General features: G+C 36.5%; 1 protein-coding gene across 1 annotated transcript in view; it reads right to left on the minus strand.

Annotated features, from left to right (window-relative positions):
* Positions 1-14,743, minus strand: part of HIVEP1 (HIVEP zinc finger 1) — a 137,588-nt gene that overhangs the window by 65,913 nt on the left and 56,932 nt on the right. The window contains exon 2 of the mRNA XM_082848321.1: positions 4,323-4,376. Within this exon, the coding sequence (XP_082704447.1) occupies positions 4,323-4,376 (54 nt within the window). The remainder of the gene's footprint in view (positions 1-4,322; positions 4,377-14,743) is intronic.

Here is a 14,743-nt window from a genome sequence, read left to right on the forward strand (position 1 = left end):
CAAGAAACTCAGAAGTTGGTACAATAAAAGGGGAGTGAAGCAGACAAACCTCTGGCAAGACTCATCAAGACAGAGAGAAAAGGCACAAATGAACAATATTAACAGTGAGAAAATGGAGACACAACTACAGATCCAGCAGCAATGAGAGAGAGTAAGAGAATACCATGAATGACGTTTTGCCAATAAATGTGAATGGTTAATAAAATGGATAAATTATAAGAAGAATATCTGATTGAAGAGAAAAAAGAAAACTCGAATAATCTCATATTATTAAATACATTGACTTGGTCAATTAATCTGTGACAAAGGAGTCAAGAATATACACTGGAGAAAAGGCAGTCTCTTCAATAAGTGGTGCTGAGAAAACTGGACAGCTACATGTAAAAGAGTGAAATTAGAACATTCTCTAATACCATATACAAAAATAAACTCGGAATGGATTAAAGACCTAAATGTAAGACTGGATACTACAAAACTCCTAGAGGAAAACACAGGCAAAACACTTTTTTCCATAAATCACAGTGGTATTTTTTTTGGATCCATCTCCTAAAGTAAAGGAAATAAAAGTAAAAATAAGCACATGGGACCTAATTAAACTTAACAGCTTTTGCACAGCAAAGGAAACCATCAACAAAATGAAAAGACAACCAATTGAATGGGAGAAAATATTGCAAATGATGTGACCTATAAGGGATTAATATCCAGCATACATAAACAGCTCATACAACTCAACATCAAAAAAAAAAAAAAACCTGATTAAAAAATGGGGCAGAAGAACTGAATAGACATTTTCCCAAAGAGGAAATGCAGATGGCCAACAGGCATGTGAAAACATCACTAATCATCAGGGAAATGCAAATCAAAACCACAATGAGGTATCACTTCACACCCATCAGGATGGCTATCATCAAAAAGAACACAAATAACAAATATTGGTGACGATGTGGAAAAAAGGGAACCCTTGTACACTGTTGTGGGAATGTAAAATGGTGCAGCCACTGTGGAAAACAATACAGAGGTTTCTCAAAAAGCTGAAAATAGAACTACCATATGACCCAGCAATTCCACTCCTGGTATATATCCAAAAAACCAAAAACACTAATTTGAAAAGATACATGTACCCCAATGTTCATAGCATCGTTATTTATAATTACCAAGGTATGGAAGCAACCTAAGTGTCCATCGACAGATGAATGGATAAAGAAGATGTGGAATACATACACACAGAATGGAATACCACTAAGCCATAAAAAATAATGAAATTTTTCCAACTGCAAATAATATAATTTTATTTTTAAAGCTCAAACTCAGACAAAACCAAAAAGGATATTGTTTGAGAATACACAATTATTTTTAAGAAGCACTAAAATGATGATGCAAACTTAAGAACACTTAAATATCTCTACCAAGCAGATAGTGGGATGAAATGGAGACTAGCATGTACGCTGATACAACAGTACATATTAGCAATGTGCCAGTTCTTAAATTGGGTTTTGGAATCAAAGATTACCATGTTATTCTTATGATTTATAATAATGCATATTACATATACTAAGTATTATGTATTAAGTGTACGTGATAATATATAATATTACATATTATATATGTAATAATATATGATAATGTGATAATATATGATATTACATATTACATATGTAATATATATTATTTATATATTATTTTATGTGTCAAATATTGTGTGATAAAAATTTAAAACAAAGTATTAAAATTAAAGTTTATTCATGAGACAGCATATAAAAGCTTTCCTAACTGATCTATTTATTTCTTCCCAGTTTATTTCATACATATTCATCACTACATCTGTGACATTCACTATTTATTTTATTTAAATCTCGTGCAATAATTTTAGAAATAGTGTCAAGCACAGTGGATGTTTAGACCAAGTAAATAGTGCTGTAAGGAAGAAAATAAGGACATTATAGAGAACTGTGTGAATGTTGCATGCTATATTTATCCCCAAATTGGTTAAAATCAAAGTAAATCACATTCTAGTCATCTGACTTTCATTCATAAGCGGAGAGAAAGAATAAAAAAAAATATTACCATAATTTAGTGCACTTCATTATCCTATTGGTGTATAATGAGCCAAGTCAGTTTCTTTGCCACCGTATTATACTAAACAGATGAATCCTTCCTTAAAATGTTAGAAAACAGGAAAGATATCTTTTTTACTCTACCAATAAGCAAGGTTTGTTTTCCTTAAGAGCCTACCGGTATGCTAAATGCTTCTGAAGATAAATTAGTTACTTGTCCTAATGGTTAAAAAAAGAAGGGGAGCAGGAAGAACCTTGAATAGGTTAAGGACCACAGCATCTTCAATGGAGATGAAGCCTTAGAAACACGAGCAATGTAGAAAAAAAGGCAGATGTAGAAAAAGTTAAAATGTCAGGGGAAATAACCAAAAGCATGTTGGAAAAAATAGTGAAAAAGTGGTCTATTCTATATGACTTATCTTAATCAATAAAAATAAATAACTCTAAATTTTTCAAGTATATTCTTCGAAAGAATAAATGAATTTCCTTTCACCAAACAGCTTAGCAAGCAAAGACCTGAGAAATCTCAAGACGTTTATTACTCAAAAATTTTATCTCATGTTGTTAAAGACAAACTGATGTTACTCCCCAATTATATTTTGGAGGAAAACTATTTTATTTTTAATTTGCCCAGAATGCGTATGTAAAACTGAAAGCTGAGTAGAAATTCTAGGCAGTGAATTGCACAGAACAATGCTCACTTGGTATTCATCCTAGGTCTTAAATAAGTGTAGCCTGCCAAATGCAGCCCACTGGACTATTTTCAACTTCATTATCCAATTTCTTTTTCTAGAACCTCTGTTTCATTTCCCCCTTCCTATCAGACATTTAGTTCATGGTTTTTAAAGCTCTTTGCCACAGGGGTAGAAAAGAGGGGGAAAAGGAAGACAAGAACAGATTTATTTCCCTAACCGAAGCAGCTCTAAACCATCAGTAGATGCGGAAAAGATTGACCATGACAAAGAACTTTAAATTGTTAGGTTCTTATAGCCTGAGTGTCTCAAATGCTTCATGATTTCAGCAATGTGGGAAGGGATATTCAGTCAACCTTTCAAAGGAACGGTGTGGCTGTGGTGACTTCTCTGCTCTTCTTAGACTTGTGTTTCTGCAAGAGTGTCATTAAAGGGTCATATTTGATATGGGCCTCCCAGAGATCCCATGGTGGGCGAGGGGAGAGAAAAAAGAAGGAAGACACTTTAAGGTGTCCGCGCATCACAGCGTCACTACTCAGACAAACCCCAAACAACCCTGGAGACTTCACAGGCTGGTCCAAGGGATAGAGAAGCTGGACAACCGGAAATTATTTCCACTAATGATACCTAGTTAGGAAGCTAACTAGATTTAAAAAAATGACTTTCCATTGGAATCCTACGTAGCTAAATTACTCTGCCAAAATATCCCACTGTAATTAGAAGATACAACAAGGATAAAGCAATAAAAAATCATGACATCTAAATGCCATAAAGAGAACCATAGATCCTTCTATTCAATTCTACGCATTAACAGAGAGTGTTGGAACTCTACCCACCTTCCTTTCTTCCTCCCCTCCCACAGGCTGCTGTACATCGAAAGCATTTTTTCATGTTACCTGGGAAAATAATCAGTATGCTTTCTGTGATGAAAACTGATTTTTGCTTTTAAGCTTTTTATTCTTTACACAAAATTCACCCATTATAACTAGTGAAAGAACAAAATCCAGATAAATAAAAGTTAATCACCTTCCTCTGCCCCTTCTCTCACCATTGCAACAAATCACCACAGTCAACTGAAATAATTAACATTTTTTAAAAGCTGCATAACATCCCGAAATATGAAGGTACTACAATTGATGCAATTATTCCCGGCAATGACTAACATTTGGGTTATTTTAGTTGTCTTAGGTTTTTGTCATTTCACAAAGAATACTGCACCACGTGAACACACATATGCACACACATATGGGAACACGGTACCATCAGTACTCATTATACTGGTGACTTGATTGCTATGGGACAGTCTCCCAAACAGGACTTTCAGAAAAGCTGCAACCATCTTTCATATTCCCACCAGCAAAACAGTAACATGTGGAAAACAGTTACAGAATATGCTATGCAGTTAAAACATTTCACAAAGCAAAGTCCATAGACTTTTAGGTATCAATCAGTTTAAGGTGATTTTTAACTTTGGGATATGTTTACACTGATTCATTTAGAGAGGCTGCAATAATAAGATATTTATACAGGAATCTCTGCAAGAATAAAGCCTATACTGGGGTTGATTTTAATTTACCTTTTTTTGACACTTCTGCCCCATTGAGTTCTTTTTGTGCTTCTTCAATTTTGTCTAAGAAAAACAGCAACAAAAAATTATAAGTCAATTCATCATACACAAATAAGAATACAGTAAAACAAATATTATTACTTATAAACAGTACCTGACGCATAGTAATAAATATTTGTTGAATGAATTATTTATGAAACAAATATGTGTAAACTGTTAAAGTAATAATAAAGTCCTTTTAAAAATTATACTTATAATTTTATGTCTTAGTCACAAGGACTACTTCCAATTGTTTCCACAATGCAAGTAATTAGTGCATTTTAAATACTGAACCATAGTTTAAAAATGTTTAGCTGAGTAATAAAAGTATGTAAACATAATACTTTCTTTATGAAGACACACAGATTTTATTAGAGAGATACAGCAAATGCCTACTGGCTTAGCAACAAGTCTAAGCAAAGTTCATAGATAGCCTCAGACCTAAGCCAAACATGGAAGAGATAAAAGAAAGGATGGAAAAATAAAGGAAATGATGGGCTGAAGAGCAGCAACACAATACCCATCACTTTTGCCAACCCTTGATTACAGAATAGTTATCCATGAAGTGTGAGGGTGGAATACTGCATTAAAGAGATACCAGATAAAACTAATGACTACAGAAGTGCTATATATGCACACAGTTTTGAAAGAAGCAATAACTAACGAAGAGCTGGGATGGCTGCCTCAGGAGTGGTTGGGAGAGGGAGGCACATGGGCCCAGAGCCTGTAGGTCTCCCACGTGAGCTTTGAGCACAATTAGATTTTGTAGATAAGCACATGTTCTACTTTGGTAACAATTAATTTAAATTTTATAAGGAGATATATATTTGATGATTTATGACAGCAACCAATTCCAAATTTAATACAGTGGTCTAAGTGCTAATTATAATGGTAAAAGTAACAAAATTCCTAGGGTACTATTTTGTACTGAAATGAATACAGTAACCATAATTATGCAACATTTTAGATAGTCCCTTGGCGTACAGTTTAAATGCTTTCAAAATATTGGTATGTCAGCCATTCATGCCTCCCAGCATCCACCAGCAGCTCCCCAAATGCCCTCTACTGGCCATGGAAGATGCAGCCTCCAAAATGGCATCCTTCCCCAGCTAAACAGGGCACAGATCCCACCATATGCCCTTCAGGCTCTGGTTCTATCTGCCTTTTCCCCATCAGCCTTTCCAGAAAAGCCAGAAATCCACAGAACCTTCGATTTACTGATCAAACTTCTTTCAATTGCATGTTGATCCATCCATCCTGCCATATCAGGGCAGCGGGGGCGGGGGGGGAGCATCAGAATAAAGGAAACAAGCAATGGTTAATCGTAACTAAATCTTCATCCTGACAAATGCACTCCCCACAGCAATGTCCTATGTGCTTCCTGCTAATCACCAGATCCGGGATAAGATTTGAGGGGAGAAGAGACTATCTTTGGAAATAATACAATTTTTTCTCATTTACAAACTTTAGTTATTTCTCCTGAAATGATGAGTGAAATTGGAAACAGTACTGAAAAAAAAACACAAACCCTTATTAAATGCAGAAAGTAGATCCTGCGCTTAGCAGTACTTTTACTTCAAAAGGAGAATTCCAAATGTATGGGCGAAATCTGGATTAATGCAAGTAACAAAAAGACCAGGCCCACTTTTTCAAAACATAAAATGTACTAAGTACATTGGAGACATTCAAAATGTAAATAAATATTAAATATACAGTCTTTGAGAAACATAAAAATGAAAAGCGCTATTATTTCTCTGCCAGCAGTTTGTCCAAACTTGAGAACCATAAATAATATATACATATATATTATGTATATTCATAGTAGTAATGACTGTTTAAGAGTTTATGCACACATAATTTGGCATTATACAATAAAACGACTTTTTATTAATAGAACCAACTGGGGCTCAAGGCAGCAAAAACTCATGACTTGACATAATATTTAAAGAATAGCTTCTATTTAGTATACTGAGGTTTGGCCACCTTCTATTTGTACTTTAACATAACAAATTCTTGCAAAAATGACCTCAATTTACATTTGTGTATGAATCAGTAGATTTAGGATATCTAGTGTGTTAGGTATAGGCGTCTACTTAAATGCCTTCACCTGTAGCCCCAGTTCAATAGGTAAATACAATCCGCAACGAGAGAGCTTGGAATAGCCATTACAAGATTTTGCTTCAACTTTTAGAGAAAGTCCTGTTTATAGTTAACCTATGTTTTATAATTCTCCTGATAAAAGATGATGCTTTAAAGACACTCTCCAAAACTACAGAGAAAGTTCTCATTTATTATATGCTCTTTATTGGTTCAGACAAGGCAATTCACTAGTATTTAAAAGCAACATTTACCATTTTTTTCACTATGACCCAGAGTACGAAAGATATTTTTACATTCCAACCAATTACACATGTGTATCTTTATTATGTATATACATAATTCAGAAACCAGCTTACCCACACTCTAATTTCTATCCTTTCCTAGTAAAAATGGAAAATGCTGCCTTGCTCAAATACACTGATTTCACAACCCACTGCTGGAGCAAACCTGCGGCTTGAAACTCACTGATAGAAAGAGCAGTCCTCAACCAAGGGCAACACTTCCCAGCCAGGACATATCTCATTGTAAGCCCTGATTGGCAGGGGGGTGCGTGTGGTTTATAATGGGATCTCAGATTCTGAGACATCTTCCATTATGCCCTCCCCAGTGTCACTGTTATCTGAGGTAATAACTTCACAAAGACTACACATTCAGAAATAAACAGTAGTTTCTCTGTTGCTTAAAAAATAAAAACAGATATATATGCAAAATTGACATTCACACCAGTGGTAAATCTAAAATAAGTAACCTATTCTTACTGTAATGAGTTCTTACCGTATTTAAATTAAGATGTAATTCTAATTAATTCAGTTTTTACTAAATACACTTGGAGTTGTTACCTGGAAAAGATCCCAGCAACACATGAATGGATCCATAATTGTCCCTAAGATCCAGAAGGGCCCATGGCTGAAAGAGTGGCAGGCTGAGAGGAAGGGTACTGACAGTGTAGGTTAGATTTTGGTTCTGCAACTATTAAAAATGTACACCTTCTTACAGTTTTTCTTCTCTGGTAAAGCACAGAAACTATTTGTTAACGGTAAAGGCTATGAACAATCTTGTTTAATGCCTTACATATTTTAAAACTTTTGTTTGTACAAGAAAACAATGCAAAACCTTTTGTTTTCATCATAGGTAAATAACTGTAAATAAAGAAAAAAATGTTGATTTGTGGAGCATAATCTGAAACCACTGAGCGAAAAAAAAAAAAAAAAGTCCTGGAGCCCTTAGGAAACCACCGTTCTTTTGGGGTTCTGGGAAGAAGATTAGATAATTAAAAACAAATCATTTGGAAAAATAAAGCAATCTTCAAATGAGAGCTCACAGCAAGTGCCTGTCTCTGACCCTTTTCACCCTGCGGTGAAGTGGGGGCGATGGGCCTCCTGTACCATCTCAGATCCTCGACACCACTCCTCAACAGCCCTGCGACTCAGTACATACATCATAGCTTTGGGGACCGACTCATTAAATTGTTAGGATTTGGTTCAACAACTGCTGAGGGTTTTATATTGCACTGAATGTCTGCCTGGTGTCAGGTACAAAAGGAAGAACCAGAAATATAAAGCTAAAAGAATGGCTCCCCTGGAGGACCTTACGGATTATTCTACCTCTTAAACAAGCATTTTAACATCAATTTGACAGTAAATATAAAGCCTGATTCCCTGTGCAGCGAACACAGTTGTCTGTCATCCCACTCCCTCCTCTGCAGCTCCAGCCACACCCCTGGTGCAGGCTCCCTCAGGTCCCTGAGACTCTTCCAGCTAGCTGCCCTCCCACCCCATCCCTTCAGGATGTCACCTCCTCTAGGAAACCTGCTCTGACACCCTCCTCAGAGCCATTGCTTCCTTCTCTGTGCCACCACCCCTGCGCGTAGGATCCGTCCTTCCACAGCTATGTATCTGGTGATCATTAGTAACAACGACAGTAAGGCGGACTGAGTGATTTACTGGCCTTAAAAATGCTGACGATAACCTGGCCAAGTGACACACAGAAGCAAGGGTACACTCTGAGAAAGGGAAAAAGGCGTATCTGCACACAAACTGAAACTGGCATTAGGTGGTTTCACGTAAGAGCCTGGCGTTTTATCTCCCTTAATGTTATAAATGATTCCTACATTTGGGAAATTGCATCAGTGCACTGAAAGCATCTGAATCAACTATTTATCACTCCATTAGATTATCAAGGAGTTAAATGATCTCTCCCCTAATTCTAGTAGCTCATGCTTCTCTCCTGCTGTTCTGACAGGCACCCATAACTTCTGCTCTGACACCTAGAGGCTCTCCTTCTTCACTGAGCCCTAAAAACGTAGAGGGGAAACACTAACAGTACATTTTATGAAGTAGATCCTAAGGAACTGTAAAAGGCTGAACGATACCATCTGATTGAAAAAAGATCACCATATGCGACTGCACTATTTTTACTACTGAATAAACCTAACTCCCATGTCCCTCATCACACGTCAGTACAAGCCCCCTGTTCTCACTGGTAACTGCTAGAGCTATTTCAATAAGACTAAATATATGACAATGACGTAATGTTAAAAATGCATCCAATACCCATAACCACGTATGCATGGTCGTCTAAATGATGATCCCAATGTTCACTACTAAATCAGCTAAGGAAACCTACCTTTATAAGTAACACGTTTTAACCTGTAAGTTACACATCTTTCCTATCTCTAGACCTATGTCTTTCAGGGAGGCAGACTCTACAATAATGCCAAAAATGATAGTCTAGACTAGTAATATTTCAAACTGAAAAATATTGCTTGAAATAAGTAAAAAAAAAAAGAAAGAGAGAGACTCAACTCGGCACTCATGAATTTGAAAACTGTGATTTACTAGTAAAAATTCTAGAAAAAAATAAAATTACTCAACTTGATCCAGAAAGAGAAAAACTCAACTAGAATAACGAGGGATGATTGAGAAAGTTACCAGAGAACAACACAGAATTATTTTTTTAGAGGTTAAAGGGCAAGATAGTTTTATTATCAAATTCTTACCAATTCTGAAGAATAAAGCATTTCCTAAACTATCCCAGAGTCCAAGCTAACACAAAAGGTGTTCTAAACCATTTTTAAAAGCTGCTATAACCCTGATATCAAAATGTGAGTGCAGGGGCAGAAGAATCAACACTCCACACAAGCCTCACAAATGAATATGGATGTAACAACCTACATCCAGAAGTACATTCCACAATTAGAAAGCCACGTCCAAGGAGGGCGCACAGTAAGCATGCAAAGACATTTCAGTATTAGGAAGCATGTTATTATCATTTGTAACAGGACAGGACGGGGGTGGGGGGAAGGTAATTTAAATAATGTCCAACATGTCCTTGATTAAAACACCTATCTCTAGTGTAAACAAAAACAAAACAAAAAACCCTCCACGATAAATAAAAAAGGATATGCTTCATCATATTAACGAAGTGGTATTCTAATAAACACCCTAAAACAGAGAAATTAGCCAATAACCTATCACTTCCTTTAGGAAGCCTTCCCTGACCGTTCCCCCAGGCCCTGGTCTGCGCCCCCAGCACAGTGTTCTAAGGCCCAGAGCAGCATTCATCACGGGATATTCCGAGAGCCTGCATGCTCACCCGCTTTCTTCATTAAAACTATATCTTATTCAACAGAGTACACAGGTGCTTAGATCACTAGAGCCTCAACACATATTTGTTCAATAAAGGAATTGCTATTGCCGTATTTATGGTAGCATTTATGTTAAATTAACAATTACTTGTGGACAATTTTACATGTAAAACAATAAAGGACTAGTTAAAGAACTATGGTACTTCCATACAACAGAATATTATTTAGCCATTAAAAATGTTTTAAAAATACTTACTGACAGAAAAAAATGCTCAAAGTGTATTACGTAAAAACATTTTGTGCCACATAGATGTACATGTACATATACACACACACAGATCTATAAAGAAACAGGCTCAAATATAATGATTATCTGAGGGTAGAATATTAACAGTTTTAATGTTATTTCTATTTTCTTCAATTACTCAATTATCTATAATAAATATTTTAATATAAAAATAAATATTATTTAAATTTAATAAAAACTAAAAACCCTAAAAATGCGATCAAATTATTTTTTTTAAATATGTCGGCTGGCTATAGGTTCTAAATTCCAAATTTCCAGATCATATGAAAGACTCTGGGTAGTTTCTAAAACATAAAAACATTAATATAGTGAATGGTTCATTCAGTTCAGAATATATTTATTAGCTCCTGTGGGCTAGCCCTAAGGATACACAAAGATGAATAATCTTACAGGTAGGAACTTATAGAAGTAAATGAGCAATCCCTCTACACGCAGTAACTGTGTGACTAAGTCCGTGGGGTCCTAGGGGAACACTGAAGGGTGTGAATGCGGCTGTCTTCGAAATAGGAAGACTGGTCCTGCAACACCTTCATGGAAGAAATAATACATGGGCTGAATATGCAGAGAAGAAGAGGAGAGATCTTGTCTAGAGGAGGAGGAAATTCAGGGAGGGAAGCATGAGGCGGATGGAGAGGCAAAGACGCAGAAAACAAGACAGAGTCAGGCACTCCCAGCGGTCTGCAGCATAAATCCGGAGACAACAGGTCTAAGCACACAGGATTTGAGAGCTACCGTCTTACATAACTGGTTGCTAAAACCATACCACAGGGTAGGTGGAAGCAAAAATATACCTATTCTATGAAGTAATTTGGCCATAGCATCAAGATCCTTGAAACCCATCTCTGCATTTTAATATATTGATTCAACTACTGGAAATCTAGACTGAGGCTATGAAAGGAGTGGAACAAAGGCTATTCATCAGAGTAGTTTTCATAACAGAAAAAAACCTAAATAACCAATGACACTCAGAATATAGCAGATGCTCAATAAATATGCATTGAATACTTGAGAAATGGTTAAGTAAATTATGGTACCTTCATATAATAGAATATCAAAGAAAAACTATATTATAGGCTTCTAGAAGGACCTACTGAATCAGAAACTACAGAAATGGTGGCCCAGATTGTATAAGTTTTGAAAGCTTTGACAAGTGGTTTTAATGGGCCACCTACCCTCCAGTTAAGAATCCTTGGGATGAGAAAGTAGAGAAACCCAAGAGAAAGACAAAAAAGAAAAAAAGAAAAGAATGGCTGAAAAAAAATTAGGAGAACCAAAAACAATTTGGCCACAGAAGTCAAGAAAACAGTGTTTCATTATCAAATCAGTAGATGATGCAACTGATAAAAACTGAAAAAGCTTCACTGGATTGAGCAATTAAGAGGTCCTGGTGATGCTTCCCGGAGCCTGCAGTGGAATGAGAGGGCGGACGGCAGAGGGCTGAGAAAGTGATGGGACAGGAGGTGGAGGACAGAATAGAGCAGAACTGTCTTTCAAAACACTCAGCAAAAAACAAGAGAGTGAACTTGGGGGCCAGAGAGAAACACACGGTCAAGGGTGGGTTGTCTGATTTGATGTGTTTTTCAAAGATGTTTATAAACCCAAGGGAAGGAACCAATAAAAAGGGAGTAAAGATACAGGCGAGAGTGTGGGATGTGAAGGGCAAGGCACTGAAGAAAGTGGGGGCCAGCGTCAAGTCCGGGCAGAGGGCTGGTTCTGAATAGGGAAACACCCAGGGCGATTCCCTGAGGTCAGAGGGAAGAGAAGGAGAAGGATGTGTTGGGTAAAGTCTGCTGATGAGAAGGATGAGTTAGAGGGAGTTCATATCCAACTTTCACAATTTTATTGAGGTAAGAGGCATGGTTGTCTACAAAGAAAAAGGAGTTTAGCGTTTATGTTAAGGGGTCTTAGAGACCGGTAAAAATTAGACAGAGTTATTGATGGGAATGGAAGAACGGACCAATATTAAGGACAAATAAAAGCACTGATGAATAGCAACTAGGGATCCATGAATGTAGAAATCCACATTCTTCCTTGAGCCCCTCCCACGAATTTAGCAGACATAATACAGTCATTATCTGATGCATAGCTATGGGGACCTCTCATAGTTGTCTTTAATTTTATCTATTTTGTCTTGTTTTTTCTTGTGAATTTTTATTTCAAAGGGCATCCTATACTTCAAATCTGCAAATGTAGGTTGAAAGCCATAAACAGACTGATGTTAGCCAACAAACGCACGTTCAAATATAATCTGATGATACCTAAAGAATATCTGGAAACTTAAAGCCACCAGTTAAAACAATTCTTAAAGCAATCTATTTATATATTTGCCCATTTAAGAATGAACCAATAATGAAAAATTCTACAAGACGAAAAACCTGGTTTCTCTGACAAATAATCTGCAAAGAAAGAGAACTGGAAATGGTACCTATAGATCAAAGAAACATAGAAGACATATCAAACTACAGAATATGTGGACCTTATCTGCCCTAACAAAATGTTTAAAAACTTGTATCACTGCAGAGAACTGGAAATTTAAACACGGATAGGATAACTGATCATTAATATGATCAGTTATGAATTACTTTTCTTCAGTTTCATAAATGTATTGTGATTATGTGAAAAAAATATTCCTTGTCTTTCAGAGCTTATATAATAAAAACCTATCAATGAAATGCTATATCTGAGGTCTTAAAACACTGTGGGAGGGGACGTGCCCAGAGGAGGCAAGGAAACCAGACTGGCTATCAGGTGTGAACTGCTAAACTGGACGATAGGTGAGCAGAGGTTATCACACCATTCTATTTGTAATCATTTTGAAACTCTCATAATCAAAGGTATAAAAAAAGGACAAAAGAGGGAGCCCAATCTGAAAATTAAAAAAACTAATTACCAAAGTATTCTTCACGTATTGCTAGTGTTATAGTTCAAATAATGATCACAAGCCAGAAACAATATAGAACAGTGGGAAGGAAATGAAGCTAAGTAGCTAATGGCCGAGCACACAGTAGGCCTTTAATCAAGGTCACTGCCCCCAGACGTAATTGGAGCCAAGAGGAAATTAGATAATTTCTAAGCTACCACTAGGAGTCCGGTTTGCACACACCAAAGTTGAAAAGGATCATAAAAAGAATAAATAATGATTTCTAGAAATATGATCTCCAGTGTTCTTAATTCCTTTTGGTGGGGCAGGGGGAGGGTAAGAATTTGAAGCCTGTAAAGCTTTCCAAGATACAAAGTTAAAAAAGGACAACAAACAAATCGAAAAACAAAACCTAAGGAGCAGAACAATGTATACAGTATACATCTACCTGTGTCAAAATATAAAAATGGGTGTGTTTGTGTGTCTCTGTGTGTGTGGGAAATGACACTTAAATCACTCGCTGCTGCTGGCGTTTACAGTCACCCCTGGGGAAAGGGAACCAGGTGAGAAAGACATATATCTCATTGTATTTTTTTTACTTTCTTTTCCGTTTGAATCAGTTAACCTCGTGAGATTTACTTTAGATCTGAAATTTAAACAATGATATATGGTACAAGAAGGGAACAGTATTTCAACCAAATTAACCTGGGCATACTGGCACCTTAGGTTCCAAGTCATTTTTCACATCTGTGGGCACACACACACACGCAGACACACAAACATGCGCACACACGCATACACACACACACACACACACACACACACACAACCCCCCCCACACACACATCACTTTTTAAAATAAAATGACACAAAAACTATATGGACACTGTCTTCTTTTGTTTTAAAATTAGAACATCTCCGTCCTATTCCAATACTGATCCATCACTCTTTCAATTAAAAAAAGAAAAAGCTAGTTTACTAAGAAGAAAATGAAACTTCAAAATGTCTCTATTAAAAAAAATCCATATGATCACTGTGTATAGCCTCTCCTAGGAAGTGAATGATACACACACACAAACACACATGCTCTTTGCACACGATCTCAGGAACGGTAGGATCTATGGAGACCCTAAATCCAGGTTCTGATAGAGACTTGATCTACACTGTCACTGTTCTGCATTCTGGACGAGGATTCAAAGGTACGTTTTCACAGTAATAATGAACATGTTTTTATTTTTTCAGTTGTTAAATTTCTTAATTTCTCCCCAAATTATATAACAATGTATCTCTTACTAGTATAAAACTATTTTTATTTAGCCACATGAAAAAAGGAGGGGGACAAGTAGGTAATTGGAACAAATAATCTGTTCCTTTTCCTCATTTACCAGCCTGATTATATTTAACAACAAGAGTGGAGGAGAGTAGACAAGAAAGAAAAAAGTACTGGTATCAATACATCAGGCATTGTGCTCGGCACAGTACATCTCATTCCATCCTTAGCACCTACCATGTGCAAAGCTTTGAGCTATATGCAGTGT

This window comes from Leucopleurus acutus (assembly GCF_964270905.1).
Source record: "Leucopleurus acutus genome assembly, chromosome: 10".
Classification (NCBI taxonomy): Eukaryota; Metazoa; Chordata; class Mammalia; order Artiodactyla; family Delphinidae; genus Leucopleurus; species Leucopleurus acutus.